At 38.0% G+C, this 18563-nt stretch overlaps 1 protein-coding gene across 2 annotated transcripts in view; it reads left to right on the top strand.

Annotated features, from left to right (window-relative positions):
* Positions 1-18563, top strand: part of HECW1 (HECT, C2 and WW domain containing E3 ubiquitin protein ligase 1) — a 467976-nt gene that overhangs the window by 290067 nt on the left and 159346 nt on the right. For both annotated transcript variants that reach the window (XM_082399702.1, XM_082399703.1), the window contains exon 5: positions 11950-12025. In XM_082399702.1, the coding sequence (XP_082255828.1) occupies positions 11950-12025 (76 nt within the window). The remainder of the gene's footprint in view (positions 1-11949; positions 12026-18563) is intronic.

Here is an 18563-nt window from a genome sequence, read left to right as displayed (position 1 = left end):
GACATGAAAGAAATTGGGCTTTTGAATATAATGTGAGTTGGAAATACTTATGCAGGTTTCTCATTTATCTTTTGATATATGTTGGTTTTTCCATGTATGCATTTTAATTTTTTCCAGAGTTGAGTTTATCAATGTTTTCTTTTGTGACTTCAGGGTTTTTCTTCACCTGTAGGAAGACCTTTTCAACTTTGAGATTTTTAAAATGTTCTTGACCACCTAGAGGGGTGGGATAGGGAGGGTGGGAGGGAGGGAGATGCAAGAGGGAAGAGATATGGGAACATATGTATATGTATAACTGATTCACTTCGTTATAAAGCAGAAACTAACACACCATTGTAAAGCAATTATACTCCAATAAAGATGTTGAAAAAAAATTTAAAAAAAAATAAATAAATTTAAAAAAAATTAAAATGTTCTTCCACTTTTTCCCTAATGCTCTTATGATTTTGGTTTTAAAATTTAAATATTTGATCAAATTGGAATTTTTTCTATTATATAATATGAGATATTAATCCAAATGTGTTTCCTTCTTCCGGATTTACTATCCGGATGTCCCAACACCATTTATTAAATAATCCATATTTTCTCCACTGATTTGAAAATTCACCTTTATTATAATTCCTGTATGGTTTTAAAAATTTTTTTTGGTCTATTTCTGGACTTTCTAGTCTATTTTGTTGCTATGGCTATTCATGTACTAGCACCACACTGTTTAATTACTCTAGCTTCATTATTTGGGTAAGTATCTTCTATAGCACTTTTTCCTCATTATTTTCCCCTTTTAGAACCTTGTTTGTTCTTGATTTTTCTTTCTCCCATAGGAAAATTTGAGTCAGCTTCTCTAATTTTAAATCCTATGGGTAGTTTCATTGGGATCATATAAAAATAAAGATTAAGAAAGTGCTGAAATTGTTATCATGTTTATCATGTTGAAATTGTTATCATGTCAAGAACATGGTATACCTTTCAATATCTTTTTATTCTTTTGCATATTTCTTCAGTATATCCCAAGGTGCATGTACTACCTTTTTTCTCCTCATTTGCAGTCCTGTGCATCTTGAGTTGGTGTCTTCCCACACCCCAATTTTACCTCCAGTGCATATGGAAGCCACACTTCATATATTGTGCTCAGAGTTATAGATATCTTGTGGTTTTATTGAAGATGGAGTTTGCCTTTTTGTTTTTCTTTTCCTTGTTGCTTTTGGGTGATTCATGAGATGATAGGGGGAACAGCTTTTTCCTCTTATTTAAAAATTGGATGCTATTTCATTTACATGGTCAAATACTCTGGGATACCATCATATTGACTGCAAGAAATCCAGTTTTCGTCACCAAATATTTCTGGGAATCTCTGAAATGCTAAATAGTTCACAAATATGCTCAGAATATCATTGCCACCTCGGCTAGGCATCTGTCTCTCAGGTACTTCTCAACCATCTACAGTTAGCATTTCTCTATCTCAAAACCAGGTGTTACCCCTTTCACCTATCCCACCTGTTTTCAACCTGGGGTAAATATTTCCCTGGGCATATATGGTGGCATTCCCAGGAGTAACAGGAACAATGATACCAGAGTCTCAGTTTCCATATGTTTGTTTTCCTGAAATTGATCTGCCTGAGAATATGCCAGTGGTCTGTAGGTTCTCTTTTCCAACTTCTCCTTTCACTCTTCCTCTTTCACACGTAGTTAAGGAAAGCCATCAGTCTCACCCGTTCTAGATCTTACTATGTGCATTGGCTTGGGGGTGGAAAAGCATCTAGGGAGCAACCAAGCAGGCACTTCAGAATCCTGGTGCTTGCTGAGAAAGTGAGTGGCTGCATTGATTGCGGTGATTGCCATTTGCAGCTCAGGTGGTTCCAATTCTTGGCTCTCATTAGAGCTAAGGAAGACTTAAAGGGATTGTCAGTGGATAGGCAATGTAAATTAATTTTTACTGATTGATAACTATGTTTTTGTTTTGTACATAGCTTGTAGAGATTTAAAGAAAATGAAGAACGTTACTATAATAAAGCTCCTTGTATTTGCACCTACTTCTATATATGAACAGTTGTCTCAAATGCATACATAAAAAGGAAGAAAACTGGTGATAAATTGTCTAACTCTAGTAATAAAAGATGTTCATCTGTGTAGATATAAACTAATTTCTTTTATTACAGTATAGTTAATTTACAATATTGTGTTTCAGGTGTATAGCAAAGTGATTCAATTATATATACATTTTTTCAGATTATTTTCCATTATAGGTTTTTACAAGATATTGAATGTAGTTTCCTGTGCTATACAATAAATCCTTGTTGCTTATCTATTTTATGTAGTTTGTATCTGTTAATCCCATACTCCTAATTTATTCCTTCCCTCCCGCCCTTTCCCTTTTGGTAACCATAAGTTCCCTGTGTCTGTGAGTCTGTTTCTGTTTTGTATATATATTCATTTGTATTATTTTTTAGATTTCACATGTAAGTGATATATAATATTTGTCTTTCTTTACCTGACTTACTTCACTTAGTATGATATTCTCTAGGTCCATCCATGTTGCTGCAAATGGCATTATTACATTCTTTTTTATGGCTGAGTAATATTCCATTGTATATTAGTACACCACATCTTCTTAAACCACTTGTCTGTTGGTGGGCACTTAGTTGTTTCCATGTTTTGGCTGTTGTAAATAGTGCTGCTATGAACAACGGGGTGCATATATCTTTTCTAATTAAAGTTTTTGTGTTTTTCTGGATATATGTCCAGGAATGGGATTACTAAATCATGTGGTAACTCTATTTTTCGTTCTTTAAGGAATCTCCACACTGTTTTCCATAGTGGTTGCACCAATTCACATTCCCACCAACAGTGTAGGAGGGTACCCTTTTCTCCACACCCCCTCCAGCATTATTATTTGTAGACATTTTGGTAGTCATTCTGACCAGTGTGCGGTGATACCTCATTGTGGTTTTGATTTAAATTTCTCTAATAATTAGCCATGTTGAGCATCTTTTCCTGTGGCTGTTAGCTATCTGTATGTCTTCTTTGTAGAAATGTATATTTAGGTCTTCTGCCCATTTTTTGATTGTTTGTTTGTTTGATATTGAGTTGTATGAGCTGTTGGTATATTTTGGATACTAACCTTTTGTCGATTTCATCATTTGCAGATACTTTCTCCAGTTCCATCGGTTGTCTTTTCATTTTGTTGATGGTTTTCTTTGCTGTGCAAAAGCTTATAAGTTTGATTCGGTCGCATTTGTTTATCATTGCTTTTAATTCTTTTGCCTTGGGAGACTGATCTGTGAAAACATTGCTATGATTTATGTCTGAGAATGTTTTGCCTACATTTTCTAGGAATTTTATGGTGTCATATCTAATATTTAGAACTTTGAACCATTTTGAGTTAATTTGTATATTTGGTGTGAGGGAGTGCTCTAATTTCACTGATTTACATGTAGCTCTCCAGCTTTCCCAACACCACTTACTGAAGAGACTGTCCATTTCCTCCATTGTATATACTTGCCTCCTTTGTCATAGATTAGTTGACCATAGGTGTATGGGTTTATTTCTGGGCTCTTTATTCTGTTCCGTTGATCTATATGCCTGTTTTTGTTCCAGTGCTACACTGTTTTGATTTCTGTAGTTTTCTATCATTGTCTGAAATCTGGAAGGGTTATGCCTCCAGCTTTTGTTCTTTTCCCTCAGGATTGTTTTGACAATTCTGGGTCTTTTGTAGTTCCATGTAAATTTTAGGATTATTCTAGTTCTGTGGAAAATGTCATGGGTGTTTTAATAGGGGTTGCATTAAATCTATAGATTGCTTTGGATAGTATGGCCATTTTAACAATATTAATTCTTCCAATCCAAGAGCATGGGATATCTTTCCATTTCTTTGAATCATCTTCAATTTCCTTTATCAGTGTTTTATAGTTTTCAGCATATAGATCTTTTACCTCTTTGGTTAAGTTTATTCCTAGGTTGTTTTTTTTTTTTAAATGTGATTTTAAATGGGATCTTTTTTTTTTTTTAACTTTCTCATTCTGGTATTTCATTGTAAGTGCAAAGAAATGCAACAGATTTCTGTATGTTAATCTTGTATCCTGCTACTCCGCTGAAATTGCTTATCAGTTCTAGTAGTTTTTGTGTGGGGCCTTTAGGGTTTTCTGTATGTAGTATCATGTCATCTGCAAATAATGACAGTTTTACCACTTCCCTTCCAATTTGGATACCTTTTATTTCTTTTTCTTGTCTGATTGCCGTGGCTAGGACTTCCAATACTATGTTGAAGAGAAGTGGTGAGAGTGGGCATCCTTATCTTGTTCTAGATTTTAGCAAGAAGGTTTTCAGCTTTTCACCACTGAGTATAATATTGGCTGTGGGTTTGTCATAAATGGCTTTTATTACGTTGAGATATATTCCGTCTATACTCACTTTGAATTTTATCCAATGGATGTTGAATTTTATCAGATGGTTGAGTTTTATCAAATGGTTTGTCTGCATCTCTTGAGACGGATCAAGAATGGATGTTGAATTTTATCAAATGGTTTGTCTGCATCTCTTGAGATGATCATATGGTTTTGGATGTTGAATGGATATTGAATTTTGTCAAATGGTTTGTCTGCATCTCTTGAGATGATCATATGGTTTTGTCTCTTCTTTTGTTACTATGTGTTGTATCACATTGATTTGTGTTATGTCAAACCATCCTTGTGACCCTGGAATGAATCCAACTTGATCATGGTGTATGGTCCTTTTTATGTATTGTTGGATTCAGTTTGCTAATATTTTGTTGAGATTTTTTGCATCTATATTCATCTGAGATATTGGCCTGTAATTTTCTTTATTTGTAATGTCTTTGGTTTTGGTATCAAGATGGTGGTGGCTTCATAGAATGACTTTGGGAGTTTTCCCTCCTCTTCAATCTTCTGGAATAGTTTAAGGATTGACATAAGTTCTTCTTTTAGAATAGTTTGAGAAGGATTGGTATAAGTTTTTCTTTGTATGTTTGGTAGAATTCCCCAAGGAAGCCATTTGGTCCTGGACTTTTGTTTGCAGGGAGTTTTTGTTTGTTTGTTTTTTGTTTTGTTTTGTTTTTACAGATTCTATTTTGCTTTGTGATTGGTCTGTTCAAATTATCTATTTCTTCTTGACTCAATTATGGCAGGCTATATGTTTCTAGAAACTTGTCCGTTTCTTCTAGCTTGTCTAGTTTGTTGTCATAGTAGTCTTTTATGATTTTCTATATTTCTGCCATATCAGTTATCATTTTTCCTCTTTCATTTCTTATTTTGTTTATTAGGCTCCTCTCTCTCCTTGGTGAGCTTGGCTAGAAGTTTGTCAATTTTTTTTGTCTATTCAAAAAAGCAGCTCTTGGTTTTATTGATCTTTCCTATTGTTTTTTAAATTTCTATTTTATTTATTTCCTCTCTGGTCTTTATTATTTCCTTCCTACTGCTGACTTTGGGTTTTGTTTGTTCTTTTTCCTGTTCTATTAGGTGTTAGGTTAGGTTGTTTATTTGAGATTTTTCTTGAGGAAGACCTGTATCGCTATGAAGTTGCCTCTTAGAACTGCTTTTGCTGCATCCCATAAATTTTGTAAGGTTGTGTTTTCATTATCATTTGTCTCAAGGTATTTTCTGATTTCCTCCTTGATTTCATTGTTGATCCATTGGTTTTTTAATAACATATTGTTTAGTCTCCATGTGATTGTGGGGTGTTTTCCTGTTTTTCTTTCTGTGGTTGATTTCTAGTTTCATACCATTGTTGTCAGAAAAGATGCTTGAAATAATTTCTATCCTCTTAAATTTGTTGAAGCTTGTTTTGTGTCCTAGTATCTGGTAAATCCTAGAGAATATTCCATATGCACTTGAAAAGGATTTGTATTCTGAGTTTTTTGGATGTAGTGTCCTGCAGATATCAATAAGTCCAATGGTTCTGTTGTGTCTTCTAGGATCTCTGTTGCCTTATTGATTTTCTGTCTTGAAGATCTGTCCATCGATGTCAGAGGGGTATTAAAGTCTCCTACTATAATTGTATTCCTGTCAGTTTCTCCCTTTATGTCTGCTATTATTTGTTTTATATATCTAGGTGCTCCAGTACTGGGTGCATATACGTTAACGAGTATAATATCCTCTTCTTGTATTGATCCCTTTATCATTATATAGTGTCCTTCTTTGTCTTTCTTTCCGAACTTTGTTTTAAAGTCTATTTTGTCTGATATGAGTGTTGCTACCTCTGCTATCTTGTTGTTTATATTTGCATGAAATATCTTTTTCTGTCTCCACTTTCAATCTATCTGTGTCTTTTGGCCTAAAGTGGATCTCCTGTAGGCAGCATATTGTAGGTTCTTAGTTTGTTTATCCAGTCTACCATTCTGTGTCTTTTGATTGGGGTATTTAGTCCATTGACATTTAAAGATATTATTGATAAGTATGTATTTATTGCCATTTTAAAACTTGTTTTCCAGTTGATTTTGTAGTTCTTCCTTGTTCTTCTTTGAACAAACTTTGTTCTTTTTATTTTTCCTTTTGTGGTTTGATGGTTTTCCTTTGTATTAAGCTTGAGTTCCTTTCTTTTTTATTTTTGTGAATCTATTGTATATTTTTGATTTGTGGTTACCTTGGTTTTCAAGTGTAACCCATAGCTATATCTACTTGATTAGACTGATAGTCATGTAAGTTCAAACACGTTTTTTTAAAATCCGCACTTTTTAACTCCCTTCTCCCACATTCTGTGGTTTTAATGTCCTATTTTACATCTTCATGTTTATCCTTTTGCTATTTATTGAGGTTACGATCACTTTTACAAAAATGGTTTTATTTTTTAATCTATTTACTGGCTTATTTAAGTGATCTTCAGTCCTTTTATATATTTGCCTTTCCTATTGTGATTTTTCCCTTTCCTATAGATTTTTGCTTCTTTTCAATTTACAGAAGACCTTTCAATATTTCTTTTATGATAGGTTTAGTATTACTGTATTTTTTAGTTTTTACTTGTCTGAGAAATTCTTTATCTTTCCTTCTATGCTGAATGATAATCTTGCTGGGTAGAGTACCCTAGGTTGCAGGTTTTTCCCCTTCAGGACTTTGAATATATCATGCTACTCCCTTCTGGCCTGCAAAGTTTCTGTAGAGAAATCAACTGATAGGCTTATGGGGGTTCCCTTGTAACTGACTTTGTTTTTCTCTTGGTGCTCCTCTCTTTATATTTAACTTTTGCCATTTTAATTATGATATGTCTTAGTGTGGGTTTGTTTGTGTTCCTGTACCTGGATACCTGTTTCCTTCTTTAGGTTTGGGAAGTTTTCAGCCATAATTTCTTCAAATACATGTTTTCATTTTTCTATCCCCTTCTCTCTTTCTTCTCCTCCTCGAATCTGTATTATGTGTAGGTTGACACACTTCATATTATTCCATAGATCTTGTTCATTGCTTTCATTTTTTTCATTTGTCTTTCTGTCTGCTGTTTTTATTGAGTGATTTCCATTATTCTGTCTTCCAGATCACTTATTTATTATTATGCACTATTAAGTCAGCTGTTCATTGCTTTTAGATCAGTTTTTATCTTGGCAACTGAGTTATCTAATATTGATTGGTTCCTCTTTATAGTTTCTAGTTCATTGTTACAGTGATCTGCATTTCTATTGGTAATATTTATTAATTCCTTTAGCATTTTTATTACTTTTTCAACTTGTAGCCTGGAGAGGTATTTCATTTTTGGTTTTTCAGAGGATTTTTCTTGTTCTTTTAATTGGGAGTAGTTCCTCTGCTTTTTCATTTCTCTGTCTCTATGAATGTAGGAGAAATAGTTATCTACTGTGGTCTCGAAGTGCTGTTTTTATGTGGGAGCATCCCTGTGTAGATTGTGGCAGTCCAATATTTTTGGTGTGAGGGCTATTTCCTCAGTGTGCTGACCATTATCCCCTTGATAGGAGGTGTGATTCATGTGGTATCCAGAGCCTGCAGATGTTGGGTGGGTCCTCCTCTTTGCTGCATGGCTGTCACAGCCTTGTCAGGGGTAGGGTCTGCTTCCTAGTTGTTGGAGTAGAAGCCCTGAGGGTTGGGTTTTATAAGGTTCCATTGCTCTATGTCCTATGTCCCCAAGAAGGTGAACACGGAATCCACTGAGGCCCGTGTGGTCACAGCAAACCTATGCGCTGCCCATGCAGGTATCTGCGGTTTTGTGCATAAGCAGCCCAAGGTCACGTCCCTTTCTCTGTTGTGTTCATCCCAGACCCTAGTGCTAGGCTGGCGGTGGGGCCGGGGCATTGTGACTGCAGGATTCGAGGTGGTTGTGCTGCTGCCTGGGACCCGGGCTGCCTCTATGGTAGGGCTCTCTCCGGACCTTTTCACCGAGCTCTGGCTCCAAGCTACCATGTGAGGAGTGCACTCACCAGGAAAGGAACCGCTGCATACTCCTCCCCACGGGCTGCCCACCAGGGTAACTGATATCTGAGTCCATTATCAGTCTTCCACAAAGCCCACCAACAGCCAGAGTCGCACTTTGCTGTGAGCACACTGACAGTGGGGCTTCATTGGCAGACCTGTGCCCCAACCGGCACCACTGTGATAGTAGGGCTTCAATGGTGAACGCACATCCTATCTCAAGTGCACTAACCATGGCAGCCTGGACCACACTCCAGGCCCTCTAGGCTGTCTCTGTGCAGCTAGACCAAGTCCTCTCCCAGGGTTCTTCCACCCGAGTTTTAGTGCTTAGCTGCTGCGTGTACTAGCAGCCCCACCCAGCATGCATTTTGGGCTGGGAGGTACAGAGAGGTGGCAGCCATCAACACCAGTCTCTCTCTGCACTTATTGCTAGCAAGCCAGCACGCAGACACTCCTTGCAAGTGGAGTACAGGCTCCTCCAGCTTCCTATCTGTCCCAGCAGACCTCCCAGCAGACAGGGATTTCTCAGAGCAAGAGCCTTCCTATGCGGCCCTCCCTCCTTCACAGATCCCTTCCAGGAGCGCCAGTCCCATCCTGATCCCTTTTTTTTTAATCCTACCCAGTTACATGGGGATCTTTCTTGCAGCTTTGGTTGTATAAGGGATCTTCTGCCAGTTTCCGGTTGGTTTTCTGTGAGAATTGTTCTGCATGTAGATGTAATTTTCACTGTTTATGGGGGAGGTGAGCCCCACACCCTCCTGCTCCACCCCCTTGATCCCCCCCTCCCAGCAGATTCAGCCTTGAATCTGTTAAACCATTTGCCAAGTAGGCTTGGTTGTGGAAATAAGTTGTGTGCAAAACACGGTGACACTGTGCACTGCGTCTGAGAGGGGACATCATGACCCAGCGCCCAGGGCTTGGAATAACAACTGGGCATCAGACAGGCTGAAAAGCCGAGAGAATGTGCAGACCTGAGAAGATGAGCAATTCCCTGATGTGCCCCTCAGTCTTAGGTTGTTCCAGGGTGAGACTATTTTTCCTGAGTCTTCACACCATTTTCACAGTCAGTAAATGGTAGAGCATATCTCTGTGAGTGCAGCAGATTTCTGAACCTCAGACCAGCCTCTGGAACTCATCTTGAGCAAAAAGCCAGGATGCAAAACCTTCCCAAACATCTTTACTTCCTGGAAAATGTTTATCACCTGTTGCCTCCCCCTTTGTATCATCAGTCTGGCTCTGAGATGACTTGATAAATACTGTTAGCAAAAAGCCGTGAGTTAGGGAAATTTTTATGAAGTTTTAAATGTGTGTCTCCCCTCTGAACTTAGTAGCTTCTGAAAAATATACATTATCTTTTTGTCTACAGACTTGTTTCGATGCAATAAATATGAAGGACCTTTTTGTAAATACCTTGAATTTCCAGCAGAAAAATATTTAAATACGAGGGATCAAAATTATGTTTTAAATAAGAAGGAACAGATGTACTATTCTTTGTTATCATTGCAAGTTTAAGCTCGTTTAGACTAGCATGAAATGTGCAGTTTAATCCTACCTTTGAAACAGTGTAAAATCAAGGCTCTATTAAAAGTATACTTTTTGTTGTGCCCTCAAGGAACTTATCTGAGATGGAACAAGCTAGATGTTGACATCTTTAAACTAGAATTAAGAACAGTCAATTGTAATTGTCCCACATAGGCAGGTACGTCACTGTAAGGGAGTGTGGCCAGCCTGCCCAAGTCTCCCATGGCCTTTGCTCAGGCATAGATTTGAAAATGAAGAAAAGTCCTCAACATGAAGGAATTTTGAACTCTGATTAGGCCCATGCACATTGGCCACTTTGAGAGCTAGGAGAATTGTCCAGCCTGAGGATGCAGTCTCTGAACTGTTGACCTGTGCTGCTCGGGGTCAGCTAGGCAGAGAGAAGAACAAACACAGACTGGGAAGGAGCAGGCTGTCCAGTGTGAAGAGGGCTGATACTTCAGCCCAACCAGCGCTCTGACTCACCCCAGTCCATACGTCACCCACATCTGTTCCCTCTGCTGGGCAGCGCAGCAGCCCCGAAATGCCTCTTGCATGTGGGCCTAAAAGCAGACTTACTGAGAGGATTGGCACCCGAGCTGCAGCCGAGCATGTAGGCCCGCCAGGGGCACCTGCTTTACGAGGGGGTGTTCTAATAATCCCTTTGTATTCTCCTTGGGAGAAAGCTGTGAGCCCTAGTGATGCCCGGTCATTACTCCCAGTCTCATATAAGGCAAGATGATGGTCACATCCAGTCACAACTCTTCCAGCATCAAGAATACTGAGAGAGGGGCTTCCCTGGTGGCGCAGTGGTTGAGAATCTGCCTGCCAATGCAGGGGACACGGGTTCGAGCCCTGGTCTGGGAAGATCCCACATGCCGCGGAGCAACGAGGCCCGTGAGCCACAACTACTGAGCCTGTGCGCGTCTGGAGCCTGTGCTCCGCCAACAAGAGAGGCCGCGATAGTGAGAGGCCCGCGCACTGCGATGAAGAGTGGCTCCCGCTTGCCGCAACTAGAGAAAGCCCTCGCACAGAAACGAAGACACAGCACAGCCAAAAATAAATAAATTAATTAATTAATTTAAAAAACAAAAACAAAACATTAAAAAAAAAAAAGAATACTGAGAGGAAGTAGAAAGAGAGCAAACCCACAGAACCTCGAAACAGAGAGACTTTGAGCAAGAGGTCATCGAGCTCTCCATTTTTTGCTTCTTCAGTACAGATTATCTTCTAAAAAGTGGACACTGTATGGATTTGCTTAATGCTCAGATTTGTATATTATTTTCTGCAAATATATAACATATGCAAAGGTAACTGCCTTTGAATAAATACTCAGAATCATTTCTGAGTAAAACTTGCCTGGAAGAGACTGGAAGCAAGGACTCTAGCTGCTTTGATTAATCCATTAACAGATAAATATTGAGCAATGATGGAAAGTAGAAGATTTTGGCAACCTGGTTTGCAAATACCTACTAGACGAAGATAACCCATGTAACAACTGTGTTCTGAAACATCCCAGGAAGGCAGTTAAATAACGAGACCTCAGAGTAGCTTCTTAATGCCATGCTCAGTCTCCTCCCTAATAAACAGAATTTCCTGGAAATCTCTAGATAGTAATACAGATCAGAAGGAAAGAAGATACAGCAGTTTAACGCTATAATTTGCTAATGGAAACATATTGTAATTACAACAGTAAACATCTATTGACCTATCATTCTACTGCCTTAGGTTCTGCTTTAATAAAAACCTTTTGCAAATTTGAATGTGAAAAGACATTGTTTACATAAGTGGTTATAAAGAGCCTCTAATATTACAGAAATTATTTTTGTTGGTTTCCATTTCTTTGAAAAGTACCCCTCATCCCTACTAGCATTTCCCACTCTATTACTGGGAAAGACATTAGGTTGCTAAAAACTTCTTTTAATCAGTAGTAGCCTAATGAAATCACAATGCTGCTGTCTTTGTATTCTGTAGCTACAGAAATAACTGTGATTAAGCATGTTTGTATTGGAGCGTGAGTATCTATTTCAATGCTTCTTTTGCTTGTCTCCCATTTTCTGTCTTCTTACAGATTTTTAAAAGTATTGGCTCTGATGAGACTGCGCAAGGGCAAGGAAGTCGGAGGCTGATCAGCTTTTCTCTCTCAGGTATGTATTGCTCATATGAAGGCCTTGTGGAGTGAATAAGAATGTCAGTCAACAGTCAGGAGACCCCTTCAGTTTGACTCTTATCTATAAGTTACTCAACCTCTCTGTGCCTCAGTTTCTCCATCTGTAAAACAAAATTTTAAAATATCTGCTCCATTCCCCTGTTGACTAAAAATTATGCACAACCTAAAAGTTGAGAGTTATGTTTTATTTGGTGGGAATTTTTAGGACTTCAAGCCCGGGAGGTAGCATCTCAAGTAACCCCGAGAGAACTACTCAGAGGAGGCGAGGGTGGGACTAGGATATATAGGAGTTTTGCAACAAAGGGCAGGTAGTCTGAATGTCAAAAGATTACTGTTAAGTAAAGAAAACCAGATGATCTCAAGTTAAAGCATTTAGTGCTTTTCTATGTTTGGGGAGATGCAAGAGTCTGCATTCCTTTGATATGCACCTCAGCTATCTGGGGCCAGTATCCTGTGTTTTCATATCCTGAGTTTCCTCAGGGCTCACCAACTCACCATGGGTGGTGGCTGCAGTCGCTGATGACTGTGACATACTTTGTTTACTGATATGGCAGGAAACATTCCATTTCTCACCCCTTGACCTCATAAGGGTACTAGAGGATTCAATAAGGAATAGATGCATTCCTTAGATGAGATGAGATGATGAGAAGAGAAGCTACCATTCTACTTTTCCTTCATGGCTAACTAGCAGTAATTGAGAGTTTATAAAGTGGAGTAGGGGAAAGCCTGAGACAAGAAGCAGCTAGCAGACCCTTGGTCTAAATAAAATCTCACATGAAATCCAGTTGGTAAAACAGATTAAAAACTGAGCTGCTAGCAACCTAAGTGTCCATCAACAGATGAATGAATAAAGAAGATGTGGCACATATATACAATGGAATATTACTCAGCCATAAAAAGAAATGAAATTGAGTTATTTGTAGTGAGGTGGATGGACCTAGAGTCTGTCATACAGAGTGAAGTAAGTCAGAAAGAGAAAAACAAATACCGTATGCTAACACATGTATATGGAATCTAAGAAAAAAAAGAAAAAAAGAAAAAAGGTCATGAAGAACCTAGGGGCAAGACGGGAATAAAGACACAGACCTACTAGAGAATGGACTTGAGGATATGGGGAGGGGGAAGGGTAAGCTGTGACAAAGTGAGAGAGTGGCATGGACAGATATACACTACCAAACGTAAAATAGCTAGTGGGAAGCAGCTGCATAGCACAGGGAGATCAGCTCGGTGCTCTGTGACCACCTAGAGGGGTGGGATAGGGAGGGTGGGAGGGAGGGAGATGCAAGAGGGAAGCGATATGGGAACATATGTGTATGTATAACTGATTCACTTTGTTATAAAGCAGAAACTAACACACCATTGTAAAGCAATTATACTCCAATAAAGATGTTAAAAAAAAACCAAACTGAGCTGCTCAAAAAAGTACACTTGTGGAAAGATTAGTGAAATCCAAAAAAAGCCTGTCATTTAGTTAATCATAATTAGTTAATAGTTAAGAGTAATTTAGTTAATTTTTTCGTTTTCATCATGTACCATAGTTCCGTAACCTGTTAACAGTAAGGGAAACTGGGTAGACTCTTCTTTGAATCTAAAATAATTTCAAAATTAAAAATATAAAGAAAAATTGAGTTGCTCTGGCTAAAATATACAGAGTTCAGAGCCCCATGCACTCAATTTCACCCTAAGTGGTCTTTGCGAAGACACAATGGCATGAAGCTGTAGGGCGCAGAACTGTTCAGCACAGTTTGAAAACTATTGCTTAGCTTATTATCAAACCAACAAATATTGTAGGCCATAAATATCAGAGATCTGAGATCACAGAAATGAAGTTCATGAGTGTCCTTGGGAGATGGACGGTCAACTGAGGCTTTCCATGTCTAAGTGAGCCCCCAGTAAAGCAAACGTGTGTCTAAAGATCCATTGATAAGTGATAATAACAAGGTTAATACACAAAAAGTCAGTCTCTTTCCTATATACCAGCAATGAACAAATGGAATTTAAGTTAAAAACGCAATACCATTTGCATTAGCACCTCCCCAAAATGAAATACTTAGGTATAAATCTAACAAAATGTTGATATGTACAAGATGTTTATAGGGAAAACTACAAAACTCTAATGACTTAAATCAAAGAAGAATGAAATAAATGGAGATATATTCCATGTTCATGGATGGGAAGACTTAATATTGTAAAGATGTCAGTTCTTCCCAAACTAATCTATAGAATCAATGCAATCCCAATCAAAACTCCAGCAAGTCATTTTGTGAATTCTGACAAACTGATTCTAAAATTTATAATGAGAGGCAAAAGACCCAGAATAGCCAGCACAATGTTGAAGGAGAATATCAAAGTTGGAGGACTGATGCTACACAACTTCAAGACTTACTATAAAGCTGCAGTAATCAAGACAGTGTGGTACTTGTGAAAAAAAGAAAAAAACAGAAAAATAGATAAATGAAATAGACTAGAGAGCCCAGAAATAGACCCCCATATAGTCAGCTGATCTTTGAAATATGAGCAGAGACAATACAGTTGAGCGAAATAGTCCCTTCCACAAATGGTGCTGGAACAACTGGACATCCACATGCAAAAAAAAAAAAAGAATCTAGACACAGACCCTTCACAAAAATTAACTCAAAATGGATCATAGACCTAAATGTAAAACACAAAACTATAAAACTTCTAGAAGATAACATAGGAGAAAACCTAGATGACCTTGGGTAGGGTGGTGCCTTTTTAGATACAACACCAAAGACATAATGCATGAAAAAAAATTGATAAGATGGACTTCATTAAAATTAAAAACTTCTATTCTGCAAAAGACAATGTCAAGGGAATGAGAAGACAAGCCACAGACTCAGAGAAAATATTTGCAAAAGACACATCTGATAAAGGACAGTTAATCCAAAATATACAAAGAACTCTTAAAACTCAACAATATGAAAACAAACAACCCAGTTGAAAAATGGGCCAAAGATCTTATCATCTTGTCAGACATCTCACCAAAGAAGCTATACAGATGGCAAGTAATCATATGAAACGGTACTCCACATCATATGCCATTAGGGAAATGCAAATTAAAACAACAACTAGATACCAGCTATGTACCTATTGGAATAGCTAAAATCCAGAACACTGAAAACACCAAATGCTGGTGAGGACGTGGAGCAAAAGGAACTCACATTTATTGCTGGTAGGAATGCAAAGTGGCACAGACACTCTGGAACACAGTTTGGTAGTTTCTTTCAAAACTAAACATTCTCTTACCACATGACCCCATGATCACATTCCTTGGAAATTACCCAAATGGAGTAATTTTCATACAAAAACCTAACACAGATCTTTATAGCAGCTTTATTTATGATTGCCAAAACTTGGAAGCCATCAAGATGTCTTTCAGTAGCTGAATGGATAAATAAACCATGGTACATTCAGATAATGGAATATTATTCGGTGCTATAAAGAAGTGAGCTATCAGGCCATGAAAAGACATGGAGGAATCTTGAACGCATATTAGTCATTGAAAAAAGCCAATCTGCAAAGGCTACGTACTGTATGATTTCAACTATATCACACTCTGGAGAATGTAAAACTATGGAGATGATAAAAAGATCAGTGGTTACTGGGAGATAGGGGAAGGAGAGATGAATAGGCAGAGAACAGAGGATTTTTAGGGCAGTGAAAATACTCTGTATGATACAATAATTATGGATACATGTCATAATGCATTTGTCAATGCCCAGAGAGTGTACAATGCCAAGAGTGAATTGTAACGTAAGCGATGGATTTTGGGAAAGGAAGTAAAGTATCTCTCAACTGTGATTATGATGTGTCGATGTAGGCTCATCAGTTATAACCAATGTACCACTCCGGTAGGGGATGTTGATAATGGGGGAGGCGATGCATGTGTGGGCAGGCAGTATATGGGAAAATCTCTGTACTTCCTTTTAATTTTGCTATGAATCTACAGCTACTCTAAAAAATTAAGTCTTAAAAGAAACCCATTGACAACATTAGCATGTGTCTGTCTAGGTTTAAAAAGAAAAGAAAAAAGAAGAAACTCAATACTTTTGTATTACTAGGACAGAAAACTAACAACTCCTGATTTGTTATTCTTATGTTCCCATTGAAATGCTTGATAACAATTATTTGTACAAACCTTCAGAAGCAGTAGAAACCAGAAAACTACTCTACTGTCTGCCAGAAATGAAGAATTTTCACTAACCAAAGCTCACTAAAATCCTAAAGCCTAAGAGGGATGCCATACAGGACGGACAGCATGGGGCTGGGGAAGGAGACAAAATATCCATTCACTGGTTCCCATTTTGGCTCTGCCATGTAGACATGGGCTCACAAACTCACCACAGGAAAGGAAACCACACACCCCACCACCACCACCACCACCAGCTTGGTTCAAAAAGCTACTTTATAAGGTGATCAGGATGGACTCATCTCCTACAGCCCCCAATATATCATTTTTCTTACACTTATCTCAAGGCAAAAATTGCCAGCAACGAAACGTGACTGGAGATGTAAAATTAGCAACTAAAGAAGCAAGCCTGGAATGGTCGTGGAAATATAATACTTAGTAGTTGAATATGTATATGTTTAATTCACTACATCTGTCAAGGAAAAATAAAAGTCAATACTGCTTAAAGTAGCATAATAAATTCCATGCCTCAAAGAAAGATGTGATAAAAAGATCATCAAATCTACAGCTAAGCAAAGCCCACAAAGTATCAAAAAGTTGACTAGATGCTGGTCATCTCCAGGTGTAAAAGTAGGGATGAGGATTCCAACCGCAGCTCGTTGGACAGCCAAACTAACTAAAGATGGACAGTACCGGGATACACAAACTACTCACGGATAAAGATTAGACATTGTGACTTGAAGAATGTGTGGAGAATAGAGTCTACCTTAAAAAAAAAAAAAGTTGAAGGACATAACACTCGAGGAAAAAGACAAGTATTTTGTTGGCAAATATCTGCCCAAGAGAAATAAGGGATTTATCACTCGTCTGCTTGTACTCTCTATAAAATACAGGAAAGTGCAGGACCTATTAAGTAAGAGGTCTAGGATGAAGTAAAATGGTAAGGGATTTCTTTGAAGTTCTTTGAAGCTAAAAGAAAGTCAAGTGTACCTGTTTCCTGTTGCTGCTGTAACAAACTACCACAAAGTTAGTGGCCTGAAATAAGACACATGTATTCCCTCAGTTCTGGAGATCAGAAGTCCAAATGAATCTTAAGGGACTAAAATCCGGGCGTCGACAGGCAGGGCTGGTTCTCCTCTGGGGTCTCCTGAGAAGAATCCGCTCCTCATCTCTTTCAGGTTCTAGAGTCTACCTGCATGTTTTGGCTCGTGGCTGCATCACTCCAATCTCTGCTGTGTTGTCACATCATTTTCTCCTCATTTTGCCCCTCCTTCCTCCATTTTATAAAGACTCTTATAATTACATTGGGCCTAACTGGATAATCCAGGCTAATCTCTCCATCTCAATAAAGGTCCTTCACCACATCTGCAAAGTCCCTTTTACCATGTAAGGTGACATATTCACAGGTTCCAGGGATTAGGTCATGGTCATCTGTGAGGGACCATTTTTCTGTCTATCGTAGTCAAGGAGAGATTTAAAATAAATTCTAAAAGGTGCAATCACAGAATTCAAAGTGAGCTTTGAGAGCTTTTAGAAAGCAGTAAGAGCGTACTCACCACTACAGAATTAGAATCAATGATACGGTAGACTGACTTGAGATTCTCTCCTAGAAAACATAGAAGAAGGGTCAGACCTAAAAAGGATAAGGAAGTGAAAAGATGGATGACATATACAGAACCAATACATAGATATTTAATGTTTTTGATGAAATGATCAGAACAGATTGAAAGGAAATAATAGGAGAAAGGTTTCTTGAGTTGAATGTGATTTTGAATCTTTAAATTAGACTATAAGGTGCTGAGGGAAAAAATGTATGTACAGAGACCAACATCTAGACAAATGCCAATTTTTTTAAAGAAATTTTCAAATGCAGACACAGTAGACATCTGAGTGGAAAACGCGTGATACTTACAAAAGAATAAACCTCATGTTAATTTCAGACTTGTCTTCTTATCATACAGAATGCTAAAATCATGAAACAAAGGCTACAGAGTTTTAAGGGTAGCATGTTTTAGCCAAAGATTTCTGTGCCCACCAGGTTGTCATTTATGTAAGAAGGCAAGAGAAACACATTCTCAGGATTGCTAGGGCTCAAAGAACTTCACCCTTGCATCTTATCTGAAAGTAATATGTGAACATCCACGCCAGCATACAGAGAGATAAATTTAAGAAAACTCAAGAACTGGAGATACTGCATATAATTGGACTGCTTTTCTTTTTAGAATTTAAAATAAGAAATAACCAGAAAGATAGATCATGGAATTGTCTCCTCTGGAAATTTTCCAGAATAGAGTAGACATGTCAAAGCAAGACTGTTGATGCAAATGCTTTACTTCTCAAATCTGTTTATATATTCAGTTTTTAC

Source organism: Balaenoptera borealis (assembly GCF_965194805.1).
Source record: "Balaenoptera borealis genome assembly, chromosome: 7".
In the NCBI taxonomy this organism is placed as follows: Eukaryota; Metazoa; Chordata; class Mammalia; order Artiodactyla; family Balaenopteridae; genus Balaenoptera; species Balaenoptera borealis.
Note: the sequence above shows the minus strand (reverse complement) of the source record. Positions and strands in the feature narration are given on the sequence as shown.